This window comes from Cervus elaphus, chromosome 20, assembly GCF_910594005.1.
Source record: "Cervus elaphus chromosome 20, mCerEla1.1, whole genome shotgun sequence".
In the NCBI taxonomy this organism is placed as follows: domain Eukaryota; kingdom Metazoa; phylum Chordata; class Mammalia; order Artiodactyla; family Cervidae; genus Cervus; species Cervus elaphus.
This window is the reverse complement of record NC_057834.1, coordinates 57198510-57219803: the sequence shown is the minus strand read 5'-3', so window position 1 is coordinate 57219803 and position 21294 is coordinate 57198510. Positions and strand designations below refer to the sequence as shown.

The following is a 21294-nucleotide window of genomic DNA, read 5'->3' as shown; positions in this document are numbered from 1 at the left end:
CCCACTACTCTGGGGTCCCTGCCCAGGGAAGCTCAGAACACTCAGTGGGCTCCCCAGACTTCCATCTCCCCTCCAGTGTCAGCTCACCCACAAGCTTTTCAGCTGTCTCACCCCCCTTCCCACCCCTGGTTTTCCTTTCCAGATGAGCCCAGCAACCCTAGAGCCAGGCTTTTCCCCTTGCTTTCCTGTACCAGCTGAAGCCACAGGAACCCTGGGCAGGTGAATGACATGCATGGGCCTTGAGGGCTGGCTGCATGTTCATCTTCCCCTAGCCTCTAGGATCCCTGTCTGGACCCCAGGCACAGACCAGCCCTAGAGCAACCAAGTGCCAAACCCTGAGGATACACAATCACCTGGTATAAAAAATACTGCCACCTTTATTATTATGCTGGGCAGCACATTTTTTTTTTTTACAAAAGTATTTTTACAAAAGTGGGGTTTGGAATCTCAAGGGCTGAGTCTGGGGAAATCTGTTTTCTTACCAACATCCAATGAGTAAACCAAGGGAGATCTGGCCTGATCTCATGGAAGAGAATTCAAATACTGGTGGTTTCTGGTGGAATTTCTTACCCTTGGAAGGGGAAGAGGATTCCATAGCATGTTGCAGGAGGGGGCACAGAACACGAGGAGAGATGGTGGAGCAGGGGGGAAGGGGTACCTTCTATGCCAACCTCCAGTTTCCAAGTGGCAAGGAACGCCTAGTTCAACCTGTTTCATCCTCCCATTTTCCTGCATTCCCTGAATGAGGTGCCAGTTGTTTCAGCTGGAGGGTTGACAGTTTGAAGGAAGTCTGAAGGAAGCAGGGCAGTATCTTTTTCCCTCCTGCCCAGAGTTTGGGGGAGGGGACCCAGTGTGTGGTAGGAAGAGTCCTACCTGCTTTGAAGCCCCCTTTCTCCTGGGCAGCCTCGCCTTATTCTAACAGGAAAGATTCTGTAGCTTGTTCCCTGCGGAAGCCTAAGGGTCCCAGCTGCTCTGCCGGGGCCTCCAGGAACCTTCTGGGCTTGGAGGCAGAGGTGCGTCCTCTCTGGCATCCAGGCCAGGGTGGGGTAGGAGCAGCTGGGAGCAGAAACGGGGTTGGGCAGCTCAAGTCTGCATGTCCATGAGACAGATCATGTGGTCCAGTTCAGCAGGCTGGGCGGCTCCTTGGGCTTCACCCTGAGTGAGATGAGGCTTGGAGACTTATAGTCGCCATCCGGAGAAGGCTCAAAGCTGTGGCCCCCTAGGGCGGGGGAGAAGCCATGGATGGAGTAGATGCCAGGGTGGGCTCCAGGAGAGGTTGGCACCCCCATGAAGCCAGCCACATTCCCATGAGGGTGGGAGTATGGAGACATGCATGGGGAGGGGACGCCCTCTGGACTCACGAGGCAAGGACCCCCGGGGCTCCCAGACCCTGAACTGGGCCACAGGGAGTTCTGCAGCTGAAAAGAGAGAAGTAAGCCCATGAATCAGGAGGCCCAGGGGCCTCCCTAACCTAGAGATTCTCTTGCCCTTAGGGCTCCAGAAGCTTTGGAGAGAGCTTCCTCTTGGCCCAGGTCTAAAACCTACCCCCCAACACTCACAGTGACATCTCAGAAGACCCCTGCCGTTACTTCTCAAACTGAGATCTCCAACTGCTCTACATACATCCTTCATGAGACTGGTCAAAGCCCATCTTGAGAGGAAGAAGTGATTCAGCCATAGTCACATGGAACTCTGAGGCTGCTCCTGGTCTCCCCGGGGCCACAGCTTACACTCTGGCTGGCTTTCCCACAGAACTGCCAGGCCCTGGCCCTGGGTGGGGAGGGGTCTCACCTGGGGATGGCTGTCGGTCCGGGGCAGCATGGAGATGTCATAGGCAGACGTGAAGGGGTTCCGCCCCTCCTGGATCTTCCCATAACGCTCACGCTTCCGCCACTTGGCTCTGCGGTTCTGAAACCAGACCTGGGGAGAGGTTGGGAGAGGTTGAGGAGGTGACAAAGCAGCCCACTCCATGAGGCTTGGGGCCCACTGGGGAGAGAGTTGATGGCTGTATCCTCCTGTGAAGTGGTGGGGAGCTGGCTCCAGGCTGGTGGACTCTCTGAATTGCAGGAACTTGTAAATTCATATCATTCTCAGGGCCTGGGATGGGGCCTAAAAGAAGCCCAGCCCAGAGAGGATTTATTGGCCCTGTGGGCCCTCCCCTGCTCCCGAGGCTGAGTCATACTGGTTCTCCAGTCTGGCTGTGTCTGGTAAGGGTAGTGTTGGGGTCTGTGGCCTCAGAGCCCCAGGGCGAGTACATGTGTTGGGTTTCTAGTCTTTTTTTTTTTTTCAAACATTTTTATTTTAAAAAATTTCTTTTTTTTTTTATTTTCATTTCTTTTTTTTCTATTTTTTACCATTTATTTTTATTAGTTGGAGGCTAATTACTTTACAATATTGTAGTGGTTTTTGCCATACATTGACATGAATCAGCCATGGATTTACAGGTTTCTAGTCTTATCTCTTTCCCAGTGTTCGCACCTTACCTCATCTGAGAAATGCAGTAAAGTAACCTGGAGACAACAGCCTGGAGCCCAGCTCCTTACCATGGTCCCTTGGCACTGACCCCTGCCCCTCCCCACAGCCTCATCTCCTGTCAGGCAACAACACTCAATTCTTCCTAGCTGCCGTCTGAAACACTGCTATCTTGCTCCTCCTGCCTTTGCCTAGGTTTTTCCAGCTTGCGCTACCCATCCCCCCCACACATACATTTGAGCTCAGCACCCTCTACCGGACTTCCTGAAAAGCCCAGAATAGCTCTCATGATACTCATCACATCCTATACCACTATCAGTTTTGGAACCTCTTTCCCACTCATTTCTGAGCTCCTGGCAGGTGAGCGTGGCATATCTGTGTGCTACCCACATACCTGGGGTGGATCTGTCATCTGGTTATACTGTGTGTACCGGTGCATGTGTCAAGCCCCAGGCTAGATATTGGCACTATCAAAACCAAACCAAATTCTCCTGCTTTCCAGGGATTCAGCTAGGAGCCACAACAAAAGGAGCTGCATGAGTGTATAAGTAACCCTACCTGAGTCCCTCACTCCTCACGCCCCCACTCACGCAGGAAGGGAAGGCCCGATAGTTATAAGAAGTTGGGCGTACTCCTGGCCCTTAACCCAGGGTTGCAGATCCCAGAGCAGGCCTGGGTCAAGGCTAGGGAGGGCCCACTACCGGTTCCTCCTTGCTCTTTAATTTGCTCTTCCTCCCCTGCAGTCCATGGGGTTGCAAAGAGTTGGACACGACTGAGCAACCACCACCTCTGCGGACAGATGGAGGAGCCTGGATTTGCTGATCACTTTTCTTGTAATTCTCTGTCACCACCCGCTCTCCCCTCTGGGCTCTGAACCTGCCCCCTGCACTGTCCTGTAGGTGGTCCCCTTACTCCTCCCAACGAGGTGGGGCCTATGGGTGGTGTCATGTTCTTGTCAAGCGTCACTGCTCTTGGGCCTCAGGCATCATGGAAGCTTCTAGACTAGGTCTGGGGGCCTGTGGCCAACCCTTCACCCCTTTAGGGTTGAAAAGTCCTAGAAGGGCAATGGGGAAAGTGTGTTCTGCCTCCCCAAAGCAGTTCCATGGGGACAGCTCTTCAGAGCAGCCCCCTGCCCCGATCCCCACTGAGGCTTGCTGGGCTGTCTGCAGATGTGACGTTTGGACTTCCATGGCTTATGTGATCTGGAGTTATCTCAAAAGCTGGGCCTCTTACCCTGATGGTCCCATGCCCTGAGGAGCCCTGGGGAACAGTTCTAAAAGTCTGTTTTGGGGGCCACCTGGTAGGAACATGGAAGCAGGAAGACCCAGCAGAGTAGAGTCCTATGTTGAATTCAACTGAAGGGCATTCTCTGCCAGGCTGCAGTTGGCCTCTTTATAGACTGAGGGGCCCACATTCCCTGCCTCAGGCCCTTAGAGCCTCTAGAGGGGCCCCCACCCAGGCTGTGATAAGCATGAGCTCTGCCCTGGGTCCACTGGGACAGGGACTCTCCTTTGCTTAGAGGTCACCTCCTTGCCTTCCCAAGAAAGCCAAACCCAACCCTTCTCCTGGTGCCTCCAGCTTGGCATCAGGGAGCTCCGCAGCAGGTTCAGAGGAAGGCAGCAATGACCATCTTCCTCGGGCCAGACTCTTGTTGAAGCCCCCTTTTCTGTCCCCACCTCCTACTTACCACCTTCATGTTCTTCCTCACTTCCAGCACGCCTTGGACATGGATTCCCTTCCCTTCTCTCTTTCCCAGCATCCCTCTGTCCTCCCACCCCATCCACACAGGCTGGGCTCCACCCAAGTGAAGCTGGCGACAGCTCCATCCAGCCCCAGAGCCTGATCTCTGCTGGGGAGAGTTTGTTTGTTGTGGGCAGGGGCTCCCCGCCAGGCTCTCCCAGCTACGGTCTGGGAATTGGCAAGACTGAGGTCACCGGCTCAGGCTGGCTTTAAGCACCACTGATCCTGAGACCCCCGGCAGGGACCCTCCCCTTTCTGGGCAGCTACCCTGAGAGCGGTCCTGAGACGTGTTTAGCCTTTCACATCTTCTAAAATGCTGTCACACCTGTGATCGTCCAAGATACTCCTCATGCGTTAGTACTATCATTCTCTTTTCCTAAATGGGGAAACCAAGACCGTGACGTGCCCCAAGTCACCTGGTCAGCTAGTAAGTGGCAAAGTTAGGACACCCACACAGGTCTTTTGACTCCAGGAGGCTGTCACCCTCATCCCATACAGGAGCCTCAACTTGGGCTGCGAGCCTGTGGCTGCAGCCAAGCTGGGCGTGGAGGGGAACCCGGGACAGCGAACAGGGGCAGGCTTGGGGGAAGGGCAACGCTGTGGTGCCAGCGACCACCTCTCCTGGCCCCCGAGTGGCCTGGCTCACGGTCCGGGTGGTCAAGGCAGCCAGGGAGCTCTGTGGCCGAGGTGCCCTCACCTGTACTCGGGCCTCGGTCAGGTCCGTGCGCAGAGCCAGCTGTTCCCGGGCATATACATCAGGGTAGTGGGTTTTCTGGAAGACTTTCTCCAGTTCCTCCAGCTGGAACGTGCTGAAGGTTGTGCGGTTCCGGCGCTTCTTGCTCTTGTTCTTGGCCAGCTCCATGGAGTCAGGGAGTCCCGGGGACAGAGGGACACGCAGGCTGGCAAGGCAGGGGCCTGGGGAGCCTGGCAAGTTAGAGGTCCCGTCTCGGGGGCCCCCTCGGCAGTCCAAGGGCAGCTGGGGGAAGCTGGCAGCTTTGGAGGCCTTCTCCTCAGCTGCAATGGAAAACACAAAAAGGAGGATGGAAACCGAACCAGGGGGTTTTGTGGGTGGAATGGAGGGAGGGGGAAGAACGTTGACGCTTCAGTCCCCGCCTCCCCCTTCCTTTTTCCTCCCGTCCTCCCAGCAGCCACCCTTCAAGGGAGCCTGGCATTCGGAGGCCTGCCTGCTGAGCCTCCAGCTGGGGAGGGGGCCCTGGGGAACCATGTGCTCTGTGGTCTGGGCGGATCTGCTGGGGCCGGAGGGGGTTTCATTTCGGGGAAGTGCTCTGTGGTGGCGCATCCCACAGAGTGTGGAGGTGCCAGGATTGATGCCACAGCAGGGCCAAGCCCAGGGGTGGAAGGAGGGGGTAGGGATGGGGTGGTCGACATCTCCCTGCCCCTACCTCCTTAGCCCTGACTGCAGGCCTTGGCTCCCATACCCCAATGCCCAGGCCTCTGCTCCAGGACCAGACAAGGATGCCTTATTCTCTGAACCCCCAGTCTCAGGACAGTGTCAAATCCTCCTGTCCTGGGGTAGAAAGGGCAAGATGGGACAAAGAAGCTTTAAGAGGAATTGTCAAATTCTTCATAAGATATTGATGTTTGGGCAAGCACTGAAGCTCCAGCGTTAGAGAGCAGGAGACAGGTGACAGGCTATACTCGGAGAAGGAGAGGTGGGGAACAGTGTTGAACAGCATAGCCTCAGAGCCCATCATTCTTGTCGTCTATCCCCACTCCCTGGGAGTCTCTGGCTCCCCCATTGCCCATGATTAACAAGCAGCCCCACTCTGACGTGCTCATCCTCACTTGGGAAGCTTGGTGGAGCTCCACCACGACCGGGGCACGGTGAAAAATAGGTCACCCTGATCACCCCACCCTCTCCCTCTGGCAAGGACCCCCAGCAGCGTGGCCATGAAATCTCTTCTCAACAGTCCTCTGGGATGTCAGCAGCGACGCCACACAGACGCCCAACTGATTCACACAGACCCTTCCCTGGCCCCAGGCCCATCTCCAGTCGGGGCTTGGCCCCCAGGAAGCCCAGGAAGCTGGTACCAAGAGGCAGTTTCTTTCCCAGGATTTGGTGTTGGCTCACTAAAGTGGGGAGGGGCAGGAGGGAAAAGACTGAGAGAGAGGATCAGAGAGGTGGGTTCTGGAGCTCTGGATCTGATGAGTCCCTGTCTCCTTGTGGAGGACAAGTTGGGTGAGGTTCACCTTCCCCACCCCCCCCGCCCCCCACAGCTGGAAGGTGGTGAGTGACCTCCCAGGACTCCCCAGGCTGTGAAAAAAGCTATGCTTCACGAATGTGTCCTGGAGGCTGGGGAGAGTCAGGTAGGGCCTGCCCTTGAATATAGTGCCAGCTCAGACACTTCCTTCATGATGCAGGTGGAGCACAGGTAGGGAAATTGCTTCAGTCCTTGACTTCTATTCCTGGGCAATACATTTTGGTTCTAATGGTAGCTCCACCAGGTAGGACCAGAGGAAGGACGACTCAATGGTAGTTTGAACCAAATAATTTTAAGCGGTCAGGAAGACCAGGGAAACTGGGAGAGGGCACCACACAAACTGCAGGCTGGAGAGGGAGGGGTCTTGGTATCTCAGATTCAGAGGGAGGGATGGTTGGACTCCAGGCAGAGAAGCGTGAGGGTGGCTCAGGGATGGGGGTCAGAGGAGCTCTGATGTCCCTGCAGAAGGCTCCCCAAAGCTCCAGGGCTTGCTCAGCTGTCACTGGGCCCTCAGTGTCTGTCTCGATAGGATATGCCCAGATTGGAAGGGATCAGACCTGGGGCTCCAGGACTTGCCTTCTTGATCTTAAGCCACCCAGCTACCAGGGATGAAAACACAGCAAGCCTTCTCAGAAATAGCTACCCCCAAAAAAGAGCCAAGCTGGCTGGCCTCTGCTGGCCTCCCGGGACTGCCCATTCTGCAGCCCTCCCAGAGCACCACAGAACTTCTCCCCTCCTCACTGCCATTGCCGTGAAACCTCTGTCTGCCCGGAGGAGTCCAGTGGGACAGGGGCATGGATCACAGAACACCAAGCAGCCTCCTGAGAAGCAAGGCCCAGAAGAGAAAAGAGGTGGAGATGGGCTAAATGGAGGGCAATGGTCAAGGAAAGGCAGAGCAGGAACAGAGGCCAGTAGTCTGAATCTGAGCTTGTCATGGGAACGATGCACTGTAAGCCCGGAGTACATCCAAAGTGTGCACGGGCTCTGTACTGGAGTCACTTGTACCCACTGGGGCCACCGGGAGATTAAGCGGGTAGTGCTCCTGTTGGAGACTGGGAGCCTGGAGCCCAGCACTGAGGCGCCAGTGGCCTGCACAAGCAGTCTGTCGGCCTGAAAGACAAGAGTCAGGACGAGCATCAGCGAGCTCTGTCCCTCACTTCCTTCTCTCCAGTGCACTCCCCTATCCCGGGTCCTACTAGCGACTGCCCGGAAGCCATGGCAGCTTGGAAGCCGCACAACTCGGGCTGCCTATAGGGAGCGGCACTGCCCCCATGGATGGCGTCCACGATGCCGCAGGACCAGCTAGCCGGCTTTCAGCTTTGGAAGGAAAGCGTAGACCCCGCGTGCCCCTGCCCAAGAGACCCGCAGAGGTCTCTGAAGCCTGGGGTTCCCCAGCTGGGCTGAAAATCCAAAGCCGGTGTGGACCTACACGCCGTTTGGAAACACCCAGTGGGGCCTTGGGGCTCTCCTGAGAGGTTTCCAACCTTGCCCTAGTCTCAGCGGAGCTGACGACTGGGTACTCTTCTCGAAGTTCAGAGGCCGGCCCAGGAAGCGCGGCCAACAGGGTTAGCCGGCTCAGGGCTTATGCGGTGGCGAGCGCGTTTTGACATCAAGAAGCCAAATTAGAGGACAGACTGGAAGGCCCCCGGCAAAACAGGAGGGGACGACCAGGCACTTCGGCCCGCTGAGCAGCCACGCGCTGAGGGCGCGAAGGCTGCTGGCACTGCTCCGACACTACCGCGGTCCAGACCCGGGTTGCGCGCTCTCCGCAAACAGCGGCCAAGGGCTGGAGAGGAGCGCCGTGCGCCGGCTTGGCTTTCGGCTTTGAGCGCTCAATAAAGGGCCTCACCGAGATCGCGCAAAAGAGGGGGCACAGCTGCGCGCTCATGGTCTAAGCTGGAAACGCTCTGAGCACGTTATTTTAAAAGCCGAGAAATTAGGCGGGTTCCCCCTTTTGACCAACATTTCCCATCAAGCAGACTGCACGGCCCGCGTCCCCCAGGCCGTCCCTCCCTAGCAGCCCGTCTCTGCAGCAGGGACGCAAACCACCCGCCCACCCGCCGAGTTCAGGCTGGGGCACTGGGAAGGCCACTGGCGGCTGGGGGCTCTACCCAGGTTCGGCTCGCATCCGCCGCGCCTCCTTTTCGTTTGGTCTGTCCTCTGCTCATCTCGCCTGGTTAATTTCCTTCTCCTACTTGTTCCCATTTTGCTATTTTCTGCACTTTAAGGATGTTTCTTTTTCTTCATATTGTCTGCTGCTTTTCTTTTAGTCCATTCCCTTCTTCTCCATTTGCCCTCTTCCTTCGATCCTCCTCCCCTTTTTTTTTTCGTTCGTTCTTCATTTATTTCTTGTTCTGCCCAGTTCGCTGACTGCCTTTTACCTTTCCTTCTTTCCTCTCTCCACTGTTTTTTTGTCGAATTTCCTTTTCCCTCTTTTTGGTTGTTTACACTTTTATTTTTTCCCCCACGCATTTCGTTGTTGACACCGTCGCGGTCGCTAGATTCCTCCTCGCCGCTCTTTCCGCTCCAGCGCTCTCAGCAGTTTGCTCGGCGCCGGGGTCGGTCGCGATCCCGGCCGGCCGGCCGTAATCCATCGTGCCCAGCAGGGACGCAGAGCCGCAGGGTGCGTCGAGCCAGGCGAGGTACCTGTGTCCCGGGCGGTGCTCACGGCGCTGCGCGGCCGCCGCCGTCTGGCTGGGATCAGAGGAGCCAGGCCAACTGCTTCTCATTAAGTCCCAACTGTGGTTTTTATCAGGAGAGCCTCTTTCAAAGGGCACAGACACGAAGCTCCGCGGACTCGCTCATTTCCTCCACTGACCCCCACACACCTCCCTGCCCTCCCTTCCACGTTCTCACCGCCCCGACTGGGCGAAGGCCGGAGCTGCCTGGCCACTCCGCAGAGGCCCGCGAGGCGCCAGCGGGGCGGAGGCGAGTTGGGAGGCGATCTCGAAGGATTCAGCTCCGGGCCTAAGCTTCAGGATGTGGCAGCAAAGATGAGGCGGGCGCGGGCACCGACACTTCCACAGGTCAGCCGGTGCAGTGGCAGCCGCGGGGTTGGGTTCAGGCCCGCTCAGGCGCGCTCTTTGGAGACCGCACGGTCCAACTGGCGTTAGCGTCCAGGGCACCAGCCCAGGAGCAGCCGGAGGCGCCCAGGGCTTAGGCCCGCTCCCGACGGCCCCGCAGTGATCATCCAGTGCGAGGAAGCCAAGACTGCTAGAAGGGCGGCCATCGCCGTGCATACGACGGAGAGGCCAGGTTAGTCTGGGAAATAAGAACACAATTATTCTGCACTGAGAATGGCCCGGGAATGCCTCACCAACCGCGGCCACTGTACGGAGCGCCTTAAGGCGCAGACAGCAGCGCCTCTCCCGGGGGAGGCCAGGCCGCAACCTCCCTCGGCTGAGTCCGGCTTGTCCACTGTAGATCGGGGCCGACCTCAGGGCCGCCAGACACAAAAGCCGCGCTTCTTTCCCCGCACTGGGGCCAAGAAGAGTTAAGCCTGGCTCCCGGGCCTCGGTGTCAGTTACCGCCCAACTCCGGCAAGGCACGATCTCTGCTTCCCGGTTCTGGCCGTCTTCCGGCCCAAAGGGGCCCCGGGCCGTCGCTACTCCAGCCTCCCTGGACCTCCCGCCTCCCTTTCCCGCCGCCAGAGGCACGCGTGGCTCTGCCTCCCCGCACGGCGCTGGCTTTCGCCCAGTGCGGACCAGCTCCGGTCCTGCTTCAGAGAGAGCCGTGCCGAGGGGCCAGATAGGTAGAAACTTCTGAAATAGGCGACCGGGAGAAGGAAGCGGGGAGGCCCCGGCGGGCCCGGGGTGTGAAGAGGGAGAGCGCCCCGCGCCGCGCGTTACCTTCCTCTGGGCCCTCGTAGAAGTGGCCGCCGTTGAGCGCCGGGCCGGGCCCGAGGTCCTGCAGGTACTTGGAGGGCGGCTTGGCCGGCTCCGGGAGGTAGGGCTCCAGGGGCCCGCAGGCCGGAAAGCGGGTCAGCCGCGGGCCGCGGGGTGGCGCGGGATGCAGGTGAGGCGCGGCGGCGGGGGTTCCCTGGGAGCCGGGAGGTTCGTCCCCGGCGGCCGCGTAGGGGCCAGGCCCGGGCCCCACGCCGAAAGGCGCGCAGCGCTCCGGGTCCATGCCGGTTCGGGGCGCACAGGCCGCCGGGGGCTCCGGGGCTCGCGCTGCCCGCGCGGCCTGTGAGCGCCCGCCAAGGGGGAGGGACCTGGGCGCGGGGGCGCGGAGCCCCCGGGAGCGGCGCGCGCCGCGGGGGGTGGGGGGTAGGGGGGCAGGGGAGGGGGCCGCACTCTGACTTAATGCTGGAACCATCCACGTCACGTGCAGCCCCGCGCGGGTTAACCCCTCGGAGCCCGGTAGCCCCCTGATTCACTCCAGTCCCGGTATCAGAAGCAGTGGGAGAGGGGGAGGAAGTCACCCCCTCTCTCGAGAGTAGAGTCCCTTTTGTCTGTGCATCTTGGTGAGTCCCTTGTTTAGAGCAGCACTGGCCCAGATATCTGGCCCGGCGGCTTGACTCTGGAGGGGTGAGACACTTCAGGGTAGAGACCCCCTCCAGACCCAACAAATACTTTTAGGTCCGGTCTCCTGACTTTAGCCTGGGATAATGGCCAGAGAACAGGTAGGGGCTGGGCTGGGACGTTTATTTTCTTTACTGGGAGTTGGAAAAACTTGGCGTTCAGCAAAAACACCTCCGTTTATAGAGATCTCTTGTTTTTCTCCGGGCAAGGGGTCATTGTTGTGTGGAAACAGCTCTAATCTGGTAATGGGTGCTGGGGTCTGGGAGCTGGGTGTGATAATGAATTAGCTGTGGGGCCTTGAACTAGTCACTTAGAGTCCCCATCTGACTGTGGACATTGGACAGTCAGTCCTCTGAATCTCTGTATATTCCTGGTGAGTTTCAGAAGCAGAGGCAAGGCCAGAGAAGACAGCGGGGCTGCAGAGGCATCTCAGGACTGAACAGAGTCCAGCAGAGGTTACCTTAGGAGCAGGTGGAGGAGTTCCTAGAGAGTTTTGTGTTTGAACAGCAGGCATGGAGTGAATGCCTTTTAATGAGCAAATGATCTGAAAGTGCCTTGGGACCGCCTGGAGAGGGGCTGTCTGCAGCTCAGACCTTGGGTGCTGTTGCCCCAGGCCTGCCACTTTAGAAGGACAAAGTAGGACCATGTCACCTAAGAGCTGGGTCTCCCTAGCCAAAAGGAAGCCCAGGACTAGGGCAGTAGCTTAGAATTTCTTAAAAGTGAAACAGCCTCCACCTTACCTAAGATCTGGGAAGAAATACCTGTGGGCCCTAGGACTCTGCTCACTTTTGTGGATTGAGGAGTCCCTAGTTCTGGGTCACACAGTTTTTTATTTTCACTGCCTCCAGAGATTAGCAAGAAGGGTGGGGAGTTGAACATCATTTGTATTTCATTTGAATTCTCAATTTTTAAAGGAATCCAAGGGGCCTGGTGTGAACACCTCCCTCTTCCGCTGGGGGCTTAGAGGGGGTTTCTTGGCTGTCCTCAGCCAGAGTTGGGCTGTAAATCAAGGGCAAACAGGAACCAGAAGCCTTGCATCTCACAAGTAGTCATTAAGCCATTATTAAACATACCGTAACTTCTCTGAAGCCTTATTGGTTTAAACACCACATTGGAGGCATTATGGCCATTAGGGCCCCTAATCACAGACTACAGACTGGGGTAGTGAGATGGGAGCACCTGGAGCTGCTATTTCCAGCCAAGAGGGAGGCTTAGCTTGGAATTAAGCTTCCTCTCTGGTCTTACCAGGGGCATCCATTCTCTAGGATCCAGTGGATCCCAGCTCTGGGCAGCCAACTTGATCACTTTTGCCCATTCATAAGGGTTTTTCAATAGATACTGAGTTAGTAAATCAACTTACCTCAATTTAGAAAATAATAGTTATTGGGTTAGGACTGTAGATATTGTTGACTTTTTTCAGGAGCATGTTAATGTCAATTCAGGACACCTTTTCTGTTCAACAAAGTAATCAAGCAGCTTACTGTGGAAGATGAAAGTATGACAGAAAAACATCACTAACAGTCTAAACAGGGCAGCCAAATTTAAGTGCCAACTGTTTTGCCTCCAATGATAACCTTTCTGAACCTCGGTTTACTCATCATAAAAGTGGGCCCTACCCATGAACAAGGAATATTTGAGGAACATTTATTTGATGGATGTGATGAACTGTGTTCATTTAAGAGGTTTTTATTATCATTAAGGATCCAGAAACTGCAGCCAGATTTCTGGGCTACATCACTGAATTGGTGGAAGGTTCCATGACCTCAGATGGAAGGTTCCAGAATTGGGGGCTGAGCAGAAAGACCTAGGGACCCACACTCTTTTCCAAACCCAGTAATTCCTTCTGCCTTTCTCCCCTTCTTTGAACAGAACCAATTTCCATGCTGAGATGGTGTTGCCAATTGAACCGAGGTGGCAGGAAATCCTAGATTCCATTTAAGGTGGGTCAGGTAGATGGGGTTGCCCCTCTGGCAGGGTTTTCTTCCAGGACCATGCGAAACAGTTCTTAGAGGGGCCCTTCCTGTCCCCTCTTAGACACCACTAGGGCACACTCATCTTTATCCATATGTGGTCTGGGCAGTTTGATGGGGCAGGAGCATAGAAAAAACAAAAATGCAACCTCAGAGTTTCAAGGTTTTCTTTCTTAGGAGGGCTGAGAAATCATGAAGTATCATAGGGGACCTCATTTTACAAATAAAAACAATAGCTAACGCATGCAGTGTTATGTAGTGTGCCAGGCACTATCTAACGTATTCTCTATCTATTGATTTACTTGACCCTCACAACAACCCCAGGAAGGAGACACAATTATTACCCATATTATCAGAGAGAGACTGAGGCCACAGAAGGGTGCCATTTGTCCAATGTGGATATCAGTGGCAGATCGAAAATTTATGCTCAGGTCTGTGGTTCCCACCAGCCATCTCTCAGTTGTTCTTCAGCTAACCTACCAAAACTGGAACCATTAGATGCACACCTCCTTCTCCCAAGGGAAGGTCAGGACTTCTTTATTTATTTTTTTTTTTTTTCTACGCTAGGTGGTTTATTTTATTTGTTCAAGGACTCATCTTGCAAGCTTTAATAGCAAGCATGGGCTTTGATTCTGGGAGCCCAGATTCAGACTTAGGAAGACAAAAGCGAACTGTGCTCCATGTACATGGACGCAAACTAAAGGCTTGTGGTTAATCAAATCGTAGTTTTAAGTTTCTACAGCCTCGCAGCCAGAAGTCACAGGTCCTTTAGGTCCTTCTGGATGCCCCAGAGGGTATCTGCACTCTTCTTGAGTTGGGCAACCTCTTCATCCTTCAGCTTCTGGTTGATAACGCTGGTTAACCCCCGAGCATTCAGCACACATGGAAGGCTCAGGAAGACTTCATTCTCAATGCCATACATGCCCTTCACCATTGTTGACACTGGGTGAATCCTGGATAGATTTTTCAACATGGATTCAATAAGATCAGCCACACTTAATCCAATAGCCCAGTTGGTATATCCTTTTAGCTTGATGACTTCATAGGCACTCTCAACCACCATCTTATGCACTTCCTTCCAATTTTCACTATCATTGTCTGTTCCCATTTCTGGATTCAGTTCCTGGAGAGAAACGCCTGCCACATTCACTCCGCTCCAAACAGCCACGCTTGAGTCGCCATGTTCTCCCAAAATCCATCCATGGCAGCTGCTGGGATGAATGCCAAGTTTTTCAGCCATAAGATAGCGAAATCTAGCAGAATCCAGATTACATCCACTCCCAATCACACGGTGCTTGGGTAATCCACTTAGTTTCCAGGTAACGTATGTGAGAATATCCACTGGGTTGGAAACCACAATGATGATGCAGTCAGGACTGTACTTGACAATCTGAGGAATGATGAACTTGAAGACGTTAACGTTCCTTTGCACCAAATTCAGGCGACTCTCCCCCTCCTGCTGGCGAACTCCTGCGGTTACCACCACGATCTTGGAATTGGCAGTGACAGAGTAATCTTTGTCTGCCACAATTTTTGGTGTCTGAAGGAATAAGCTCCCATGCTGCAGGTCCATCATTTCTCCCTTGAGTTTATCTTCCAAAACATCCACAAGAGCAAGCTCATCAGTCAGGGACTTTCCCAGAATGCTGATGGCACATGCCATACCAACTTGTCCAACACCCACTACAGTGATCTTATTGTTTGGGGTTGTTCCCTCTTCTTCGGCAACTGGTGCAATCAGTTTGTCCTTAAGAGTTGCCATTGTGCCCAGGGGAAAGAAAGTTCTCCAGACAGTGGTGAGGGCTGCACGAAGAAGCAGGACTTCTTTATTTTTATGGATTTTTTTTTTTTCCTTTGGTGTGCTGGGTCTTATTCACGGCACACAGGCTTTCTCTAGTTGCAGCGCGCAGTCTTCTCTTGTGGCACATGGGCTTCTCTAGTTGTGGTGCTCAGGCTCTGTGGTTGTGACATGTGGGCTAGTTGCCCTGCAGCACGTGGGATCTCAGTTCCCCCGACCAGAGATCAGACCTGCATCCCCTGCATTGGAAAGTGGATTCTTAACCACCGGACCACCAGGGAGCTCTCAGAGCTTCTTCCTGATGCAGTTTGAGGCCAAAGTGGATGGGAACAGAGTTGGTCCAAGATGGAGCCATTTTGCTGCCTTTCTGATCACTGAGTGACAGTTTATTGAGACTCGCCACACCCAACTGTGGTGGTCAGGACAGTAGGTGGAGGGGGGTTTCTCCTAAGCTGAGACCAAATGAAACAGCATCCAACACCTGAGAGGTTTTATGACCCACCAACACAGCCAGATGTGGGGCAGAGTTTTAAGAGAATTTGTGAGTTCACCGTTCGTGCTGTTTAATAACCAGTTGAATTACAATAGCATTTTGTCACTGATGGAGCGTCCAGAGGCTCAGCGAGATGAGCTGAAAGGATGATCCAGATAATTCTGGGTCCTATCATTAAAAAAAGAAAGAAAAGAAAAATCGCTCCACCTGCTGAGAAAAACTACTTTTAAAATGGAAATGATGCTTACTGGCTGTTTCTAGGCAACTGTTTTACACTGGCTGATTGTTTCATTCATTCGTTTAATAGGAGGACCTACTCTGTGACAGGCATTTGCTGGCAGTGGGATACAGCAGACAGCAAGACAGACGTGACCCCTGCCACATGTCAACTTTGCTGGAATGGAAATGTCTCCTCCACAATGAAAAAAAAAATCATCATTTGGATGTGAATAAGAATGGAATCTGGTCTCCAGAGCAGAACTCCTGGCCTCTAGCCTCAACTTTAAGGTTGGTTCTTGAACTGAACATTGGTCCCAACTTCAGCTTTCCTTGTCTTTTTGACTGCCCTCAGCCTATGCCACACGAAGGGGAACGTGCCCCTTTATCTCCCAGGGGATGTCCAGGAGCAGTCAGAACAACGGGAAAGATGGAACCTCAGATCTGACATTTCTTTGAATTACAAAACTTCCTTCCAGACAGGAAAAACTCAGTTGCTTTTTCTTTTTTTTCTTTGAAGGCAAGACAGTCAATATTACTCTTGTCCTGTTTAGACTTTGAAATCCTAAATTGATCCCTATGAAAATTCTGGGATGGGGAGCCCACGTAGATTGTTTCTCATTAGTGACATTCTTCCTGGAAGGTCAGACTAAGGAATGGTAAATAAACCTTTAGATCCGGTACTTCCCCCTCACCCATGATATTTAAAAGAAAGAAAAGAAGGGGGGTGGGGGAAGCAGCAGCTTTGTGCTGTGGATACCCAGGATCCTTGGCTGTCATTCTGACAACCCAGGCTGAAGTCTGTGCTTTGGGATAAAATTTCTGGAAAGGGAGGGAGCTACTTTTTTCTCTTCTGTTGATTTGCTCTCTTTCAATAGGAGAACCAGTTAACTTGTATGTACCCGTTTCTTCCCCAGAAGAAGGAGGAGAGTGAGTCTGTAGTTCAGCTTTTCTGGAATGAATGAGTTCACAGAGATGTTTCTTGAGCCTGAACTTGTATTTCTCTGCTCATTTTCTCCACCCACCCTCCTCGGGTCGGGCTGGTATGGGGGCAGGGGCCAGAAAGGCAGAGCTTCATCTGGGATGTGGCGGTGCTCTGCAGGCCGGGTTTGCCCTGACATCTGCCTTACTGCCATGGTGTTACAATAAATGTGTTCTGTGGCAAGTGCTGGCTCGGACCAAGAGAAGTCATTTTGTGGGAGAGTTTTTCACGAACTCTTTCTCGGTGTGAAACAGAGGGGGGCAGGTTTAGACCTCTTGGCAGACTTTGATCAATTGATTTTATTCATTCGTTTGTTCATCAGGCATTTATTGAATGCCTGCCATGTGCCAGAGAGTGGGGCTATGCAGTGGGAATAGGGTCAGAGATGCAGACCATTTATTCTCAGGGCTTTTCCACTCTAGCAGGAGAGACACAGAGCAACAGGCAGATATCCAGCAGGGCATGTTGTTCTGAGGCAGGAGGGCACATGGGGCTGTGGGGGCCATGAGATGGGCACCGCCTTGGGCTGGAGGCACCTGCCATGGAACACTTCCAGGATAAATCTCGAAAGTTGAGTGAGGGTCAGCCAGAGGAAGGTGTGTGGAGGTGGCAGGGAGGGAGGGCATTCCAGAAAGACAGCCCAGAGGTGAGAAAGAGGAAGCCAAGTTTGGGGAACTTGGATTTGTTGAATATTGCTGGAGCCTAGGCAAGAAGAGAGTTTGAGGCAGGGTAGGAGGAAGACAGATAAAGGTGGAGAAGTCCACAGGAGTCAAGGGTAGCTCTAGGGGGAAGGCAGGCTGGCTCCACAGGTGTCCACCCCTAGCATCTGTCAAGCCCAGCTCCAAGCACTGGATTTGCTAGTGGGAGCCATGGAGGAGGGAGCCTCAGGCCTGAGAAATCTCCCTACACTAAGTGGGAAGCCACACCCAGAGGGCAGATATGAAGAAAACATGAAAACTACTGCAACAAAAAGCACATCTGCTCGCCTGAGCCATGAGGTGGAGAGCTGAGCGGAGGAGCTGTGGGATGTGGGCGGGCGGGTGGTCTGCAGGGCCTCTCGGGGCCAGGCTCTTACCAGGAATGCTGGTCAGGGCACCTCTTGAACTCATTTCAGCAGGAAATCCATTGGTTCCAGAGTGTAGATTCCAGATTTGTTATTTTATAGGGCTAACAAGTATGTAATTATCACATTTGGGGCCCTTCAAAGGAAATGCAAACACACACCACTGAACCCCCTTAGAAATGTGAGTGGGACCCACCCCAGAGTTCTGGATGGAGCTCACCACCATGTCACACAGAAGTACACTCCAGCCCAGGGTCTGCTCCTGTGTTGGTGGAAGAGAATACGAAGACTGGGCCTAAACCTCACAAGAGACTGGGAGAAAAGCAAGTGAAGAGTGTGGAAGGGCTCTACCAGCCTCTTCCGAAGTCTCTTGAGAAGAAGAGGGAACAGGATGGGTTATAATAGTAGGATCCACCACTCATAGGTCACCTACAATGTGCTGGTCAAATACCATCTTGTATCTTCTTTATTATGTTATAAGATGGATATTAATATTCTCATTTTACAGAATGGAGAAGCTGAGATTGGTTTGTATATTAGTTATCTAAGGCTGCATAAGAAATCACCCCAAAACTTAGTGGCTTAAAATAGCATAGTCAGTGATTGTGGGTCGGAGATTCAGGAGCACCTTGGCTGAATGGTCTGTCTCTGGGATACCTCAGGACCCCAAATCAGACAGTGGTCATTCTATGGAGGATTTGCTTCCAAGGTGGCCCTCTCACATCACTGGCAGGCTGGTGTTGACTGTTCATGGAAGGCCTGAATTCCTCCCCATGTGGGCCTTTTCACGTGGCTGCTGCAAACAGTCCTTGTAACCTGGCAGCTGGCTTGTCCCACAGAGGATGAGCCAATAGACCAAGGTGGAAACTGAGGTGCTATTTATGACCCAGTCTCAGAACTCACACAGTATTTATTTATTTGGCTGCATCAGGTCTTAGTTGCGGTGTGCAGGCTCTTTCTTTGAGGTGCATAGACTCTCTAGTTGTGGCACTTAGGCTCCAGAGCATGGGCTCAATATTGTGGCACATGGGTTTAGTTGCTCTGTGGCATGTGGGATCTTAGTTCCCTGACCAGGGATTGAATCTGTGTCCCATGCATTGTAAGGCAGATTCTTAACCACTGGACCACCAGGGAAGCCCTGGGCCAGTTATTTTAAATGCATTATCTAATTTTGTGAGGGAGGTAGCATTATTTCCCCAGGGACATGGGAGAAGGGGACAAGACAGTGTATAGAACAGTGGTCCAGGCATGAGGTGTCAAAGGTGTGACAGGATGTGGCCGAGGAAATGAAGAGGGATGGCTGAAAGTGAAAAGTGAAAGTGTTAGTCGCTCAGTCGTGTCTGACTTTGTGTGATCCCATGGACTGTAGCCCACCTGGCTCCTCTGTCCATGGGATTCTCCAGGCAAGAGTACTGGAGAGGGTAGCCATTCTTTTCTCCAGGGGATCTTCCCAACTGAGGGATTGAACCCAGGTCTGCTGCAATGCAGGCAGATTCTTTACCATCTGAACCACCACGGAGGAATGTCTAAAGGGAAGAGGTGTTAATATTTAGTGGGAAGGAACGACCAGACTTATAGGGGTGTATGGATGACCTGCAGCCATTGGGGGTGGGGTATATGGATGACCTGCAGCCAAGATAAGGGGGGCTGCAGAGACCAGGCACAGAGACATGGCTTCAGAGGACATTTTGAACCCCTGAGCCAGATTTCCATCTTGAAAGGGGTTCTTCACTTACCACATTGTCAGCTGTAAAGCCAGGGCATCTACGAAGTTCCTGTTGGAGTTTGGGGATCTCCTTAAGAGGCAGAGCAGGGAGGGCACTGAGTGAACTTCCACACTCTGGAACCCCATGATCAGGGCCATGCTGGTGACAGCACAGGGCATAGCAGGTGCTGAGTGGGCCCTCTTGCTCTTCAGATAGCCCTGGCTGGTGGGCCTCAGGTAGGTGAGGGGCTGTAGGTAGGGAGCCCAGCCCTGGAGTTGGCATGATTTCTGGGAAGCCAGCGCAGGATGCTTGGAGTGGGTTGGGGCTGGGGGAGGGGTGGGAGGAGAACAGCAAAGACCTCATTCTGAGTCAGCCTGTGGAGGGTATGAAACTTTGGTCCCTTTAAGTGGGTGGAGAGGGCCCGAGTCCTCAGCTGCAGAGGGAGGTGCGTCCTTCCACAGAGCTCCCAAACTTTGGGGTTGAGATGACAGCAGTGATTTTAGAAGAAGCTTCGTCCTTTGGGGGTGAGGGCACCATGGCAGGCCTGGGGAAGGGGCGACTGGGGTGGGGCTCAGGGTTGTTAGTCTGCTGTGGGCTTCTGAGGCTCTGCTGGTGGAGTATGAGCATAGCGCGTGCATGTGCGGAGTATATGTGGCTGGGTCTCCTGATTCAGGAAGATGCCTCTGAGTCCTGCAGCTGCTTTGGGGGGCCCCTTGCAGCATGAGTAGGCAGGCCCTGAATTTTGTGGGGTCCTCTCAGGGGAGGGTATATGTAACCACACACAGACCCCAGGGCGTCTAGGAAAGGCAGTTCTGTAGGCACATTCACACCAGATCCATTGGACAAAGAGACCGGATATTTTGCTGTTTGATAAACTTCGTAAAACAGTGGAGCTGAGTGATTTTGCTGCTGCCTGAATGGAAGTATTCTAAGAACCCATGCCAAGAAGATAAATAAGGCTATGGCTCCAGGAGGGGAGCTGAAACAAATGTGCAGCGGAGAGGTACATCAAAGTAAAACTAGCTCTCCTGACGACCCAGGCTCTGCGTGTGACGGAGTGTATGCATGTGCGCGGGTGTGTGTCGGACCAAGTGTTTGGCAGACACTAGGCTATATCGAGGGGCCTGAAGATGTACCCTGGGCTCTTGCCAGCCCTTCTGAAGGCAGCCCTGTACACAACAGGCCTGCTTGACATTTAAGTAGAATTAGGCCCAGCCCTGCTTGGTACAAAGGGAAAGCAGTGTTAGCCATTGCAGGAGATTCAGGCCCTACAGCCAGCCAGCTGGGGTTAATTCAGACTGGAATATGTGTAGTGAGAGGACTGGGATCCTTCAGTGGGCAGGGGCACCAGTCCCTATTGGCCAGGGAAGGATTTATTCTGCACTGGTGACAGGGGTAATGATGCTCGAGTGTAAAAACATCAGCCCCTCTCATATGTGGCTCCAAACTCCTCAGGGCTTGACGGGGCAGACACAGGAGTATGGAGATGGAAGTTTAAATATCCAAAGATTCTCAAAGTATGGGTCTCAGGCCAAGAGCAGTAACATCTAGGAACTTGTGAGACGGGCAGATTGTTGGTACTCCCTGAGACCTACTAAGTCAGAAACTCTCGGGGTAGGGCCAGCAGTTTTTAATTTTTTTTTTCTGGGTGATATTGACGCCATCTAAAACTTGAGACTCACCAGTCTGCGTCTAGGCTGTCATCTTCATTTACACAGGAGGGAACTGAGGCCTAAAGAGGGAACCTTTGCCAGGAGCAGAGAGCCAATTAGGACACGACCACTTTCCCCCTCACCCATATGGTCTCGGCTATTTATTTTACAAACAACACAGGGGGATTTTAATAAGTTTTTTTCTTAGAGGCAATTGTTATGTGTTTATGTATTTTCCATTTGTTAATAAACTATTTAGATCAGCAGTGTCGCTGGGGCCCAAACCATGGAGTTATTGGTTGTAAAGCTTGGGCTCCGGGAAGTGGACTCTCCTTCCAGTTTGGCCCCAAGTCCTGTTCCTGCTGCCGCCCTCGGGGCACCAGCACCCTCTTCCCCCTGTCTGTCCCCAGTTGCTCTCTCTGTAAATGCACCACCAGCCCCATAGGCTCCCTCTGTGTCT

At 53.6% G+C, this 21294-nt stretch overlaps 2 protein-coding genes and 1 long non-coding RNA gene across 5 annotated transcripts in view; 1 reads left to right on the top strand and 2 right to left on the bottom strand.

The window, feature by feature from the left end:
• Positions 1 to 358: 358 nt before the first annotated feature.
• On the bottom strand, positions 359 to 10674 carry ALX3 (ALX homeobox 3). The gene is made up of 4 exons (XM_043876671.1): positions 10283 to 10674; positions 4910 to 5226; positions 1792 to 1920; positions 359 to 1418 (listed from the first exon to the last, which is right to left on the bottom strand). Exons 1-4 carry the CDS (start codon positions 10557 to 10559, stop codon positions 1110 to 1112), a joined length of 1032 nt encoding a protein of 343 aa, XP_043732606.1. The 5' UTR covers positions 10560 to 10674; the 3' UTR covers positions 359 to 1109.
• LOC122677002 overlaps positions 9108 to 21294 on the top strand; it is a 40899-nt gene continuing 28712 nt past the window's right edge. For 2 of the 3 annotated variants that reach the window (XR_006335688.1, XR_006335689.1), the window contains exons 1-2: positions 9108 to 9689; positions 15523 to 15722. This is a non-coding gene — a long non-coding RNA (uncharacterized LOC122677002). Of the gene's footprint in view, positions 9690 to 15522; positions 16597 to 21294 lie in introns of those variants that run through there. The other variant, XR_006335687.1, reaches the window with a different exon arrangement.
• Positions 13484 to 14738, bottom strand: LOC122677001 (L-lactate dehydrogenase B chain). The gene has a single exon (XM_043876672.1). The coding sequence runs from the start codon at positions 14684 to 14686 to the stop codon at positions 13682 to 13684; it is 1005 nt and encodes a 334-aa protein (XP_043732607.1). The 5' UTR covers positions 14687 to 14738; the 3' UTR covers positions 13484 to 13681.

Bases quoted from the DNA above. Each gene is read 5' to 3' on its own strand.
- ALX3 (XM_043876671.1), bottom strand. From the start codon at position 10,559: ATGGACCCGGAGCGCTGCGCGCCTTTCGGCGTGGGGCCCGGGCCTGGC. The intron at 5,227-10,282 runs GTAACGCGCGGC...TTTCCATTGCAG, and splicing joins CTACGAGGGCCCAGAGGAAG to CTGAGGAGAAGGCCTCCAAA. The intron at 1,921-4,909 runs GTGAGGGCACCT...ACCTCTCCCCAG, and splicing joins TGACCGAGGCCCGAGTACAG to GTCTGGTTTCAGAACCGCAG.
- LOC122677001 (XM_043876672.1), bottom strand. From the start codon at position 14,686: ATGGCAACTCTTAAGGACAAACTGATTGCACCAGTTGCCGAAGAAGAG.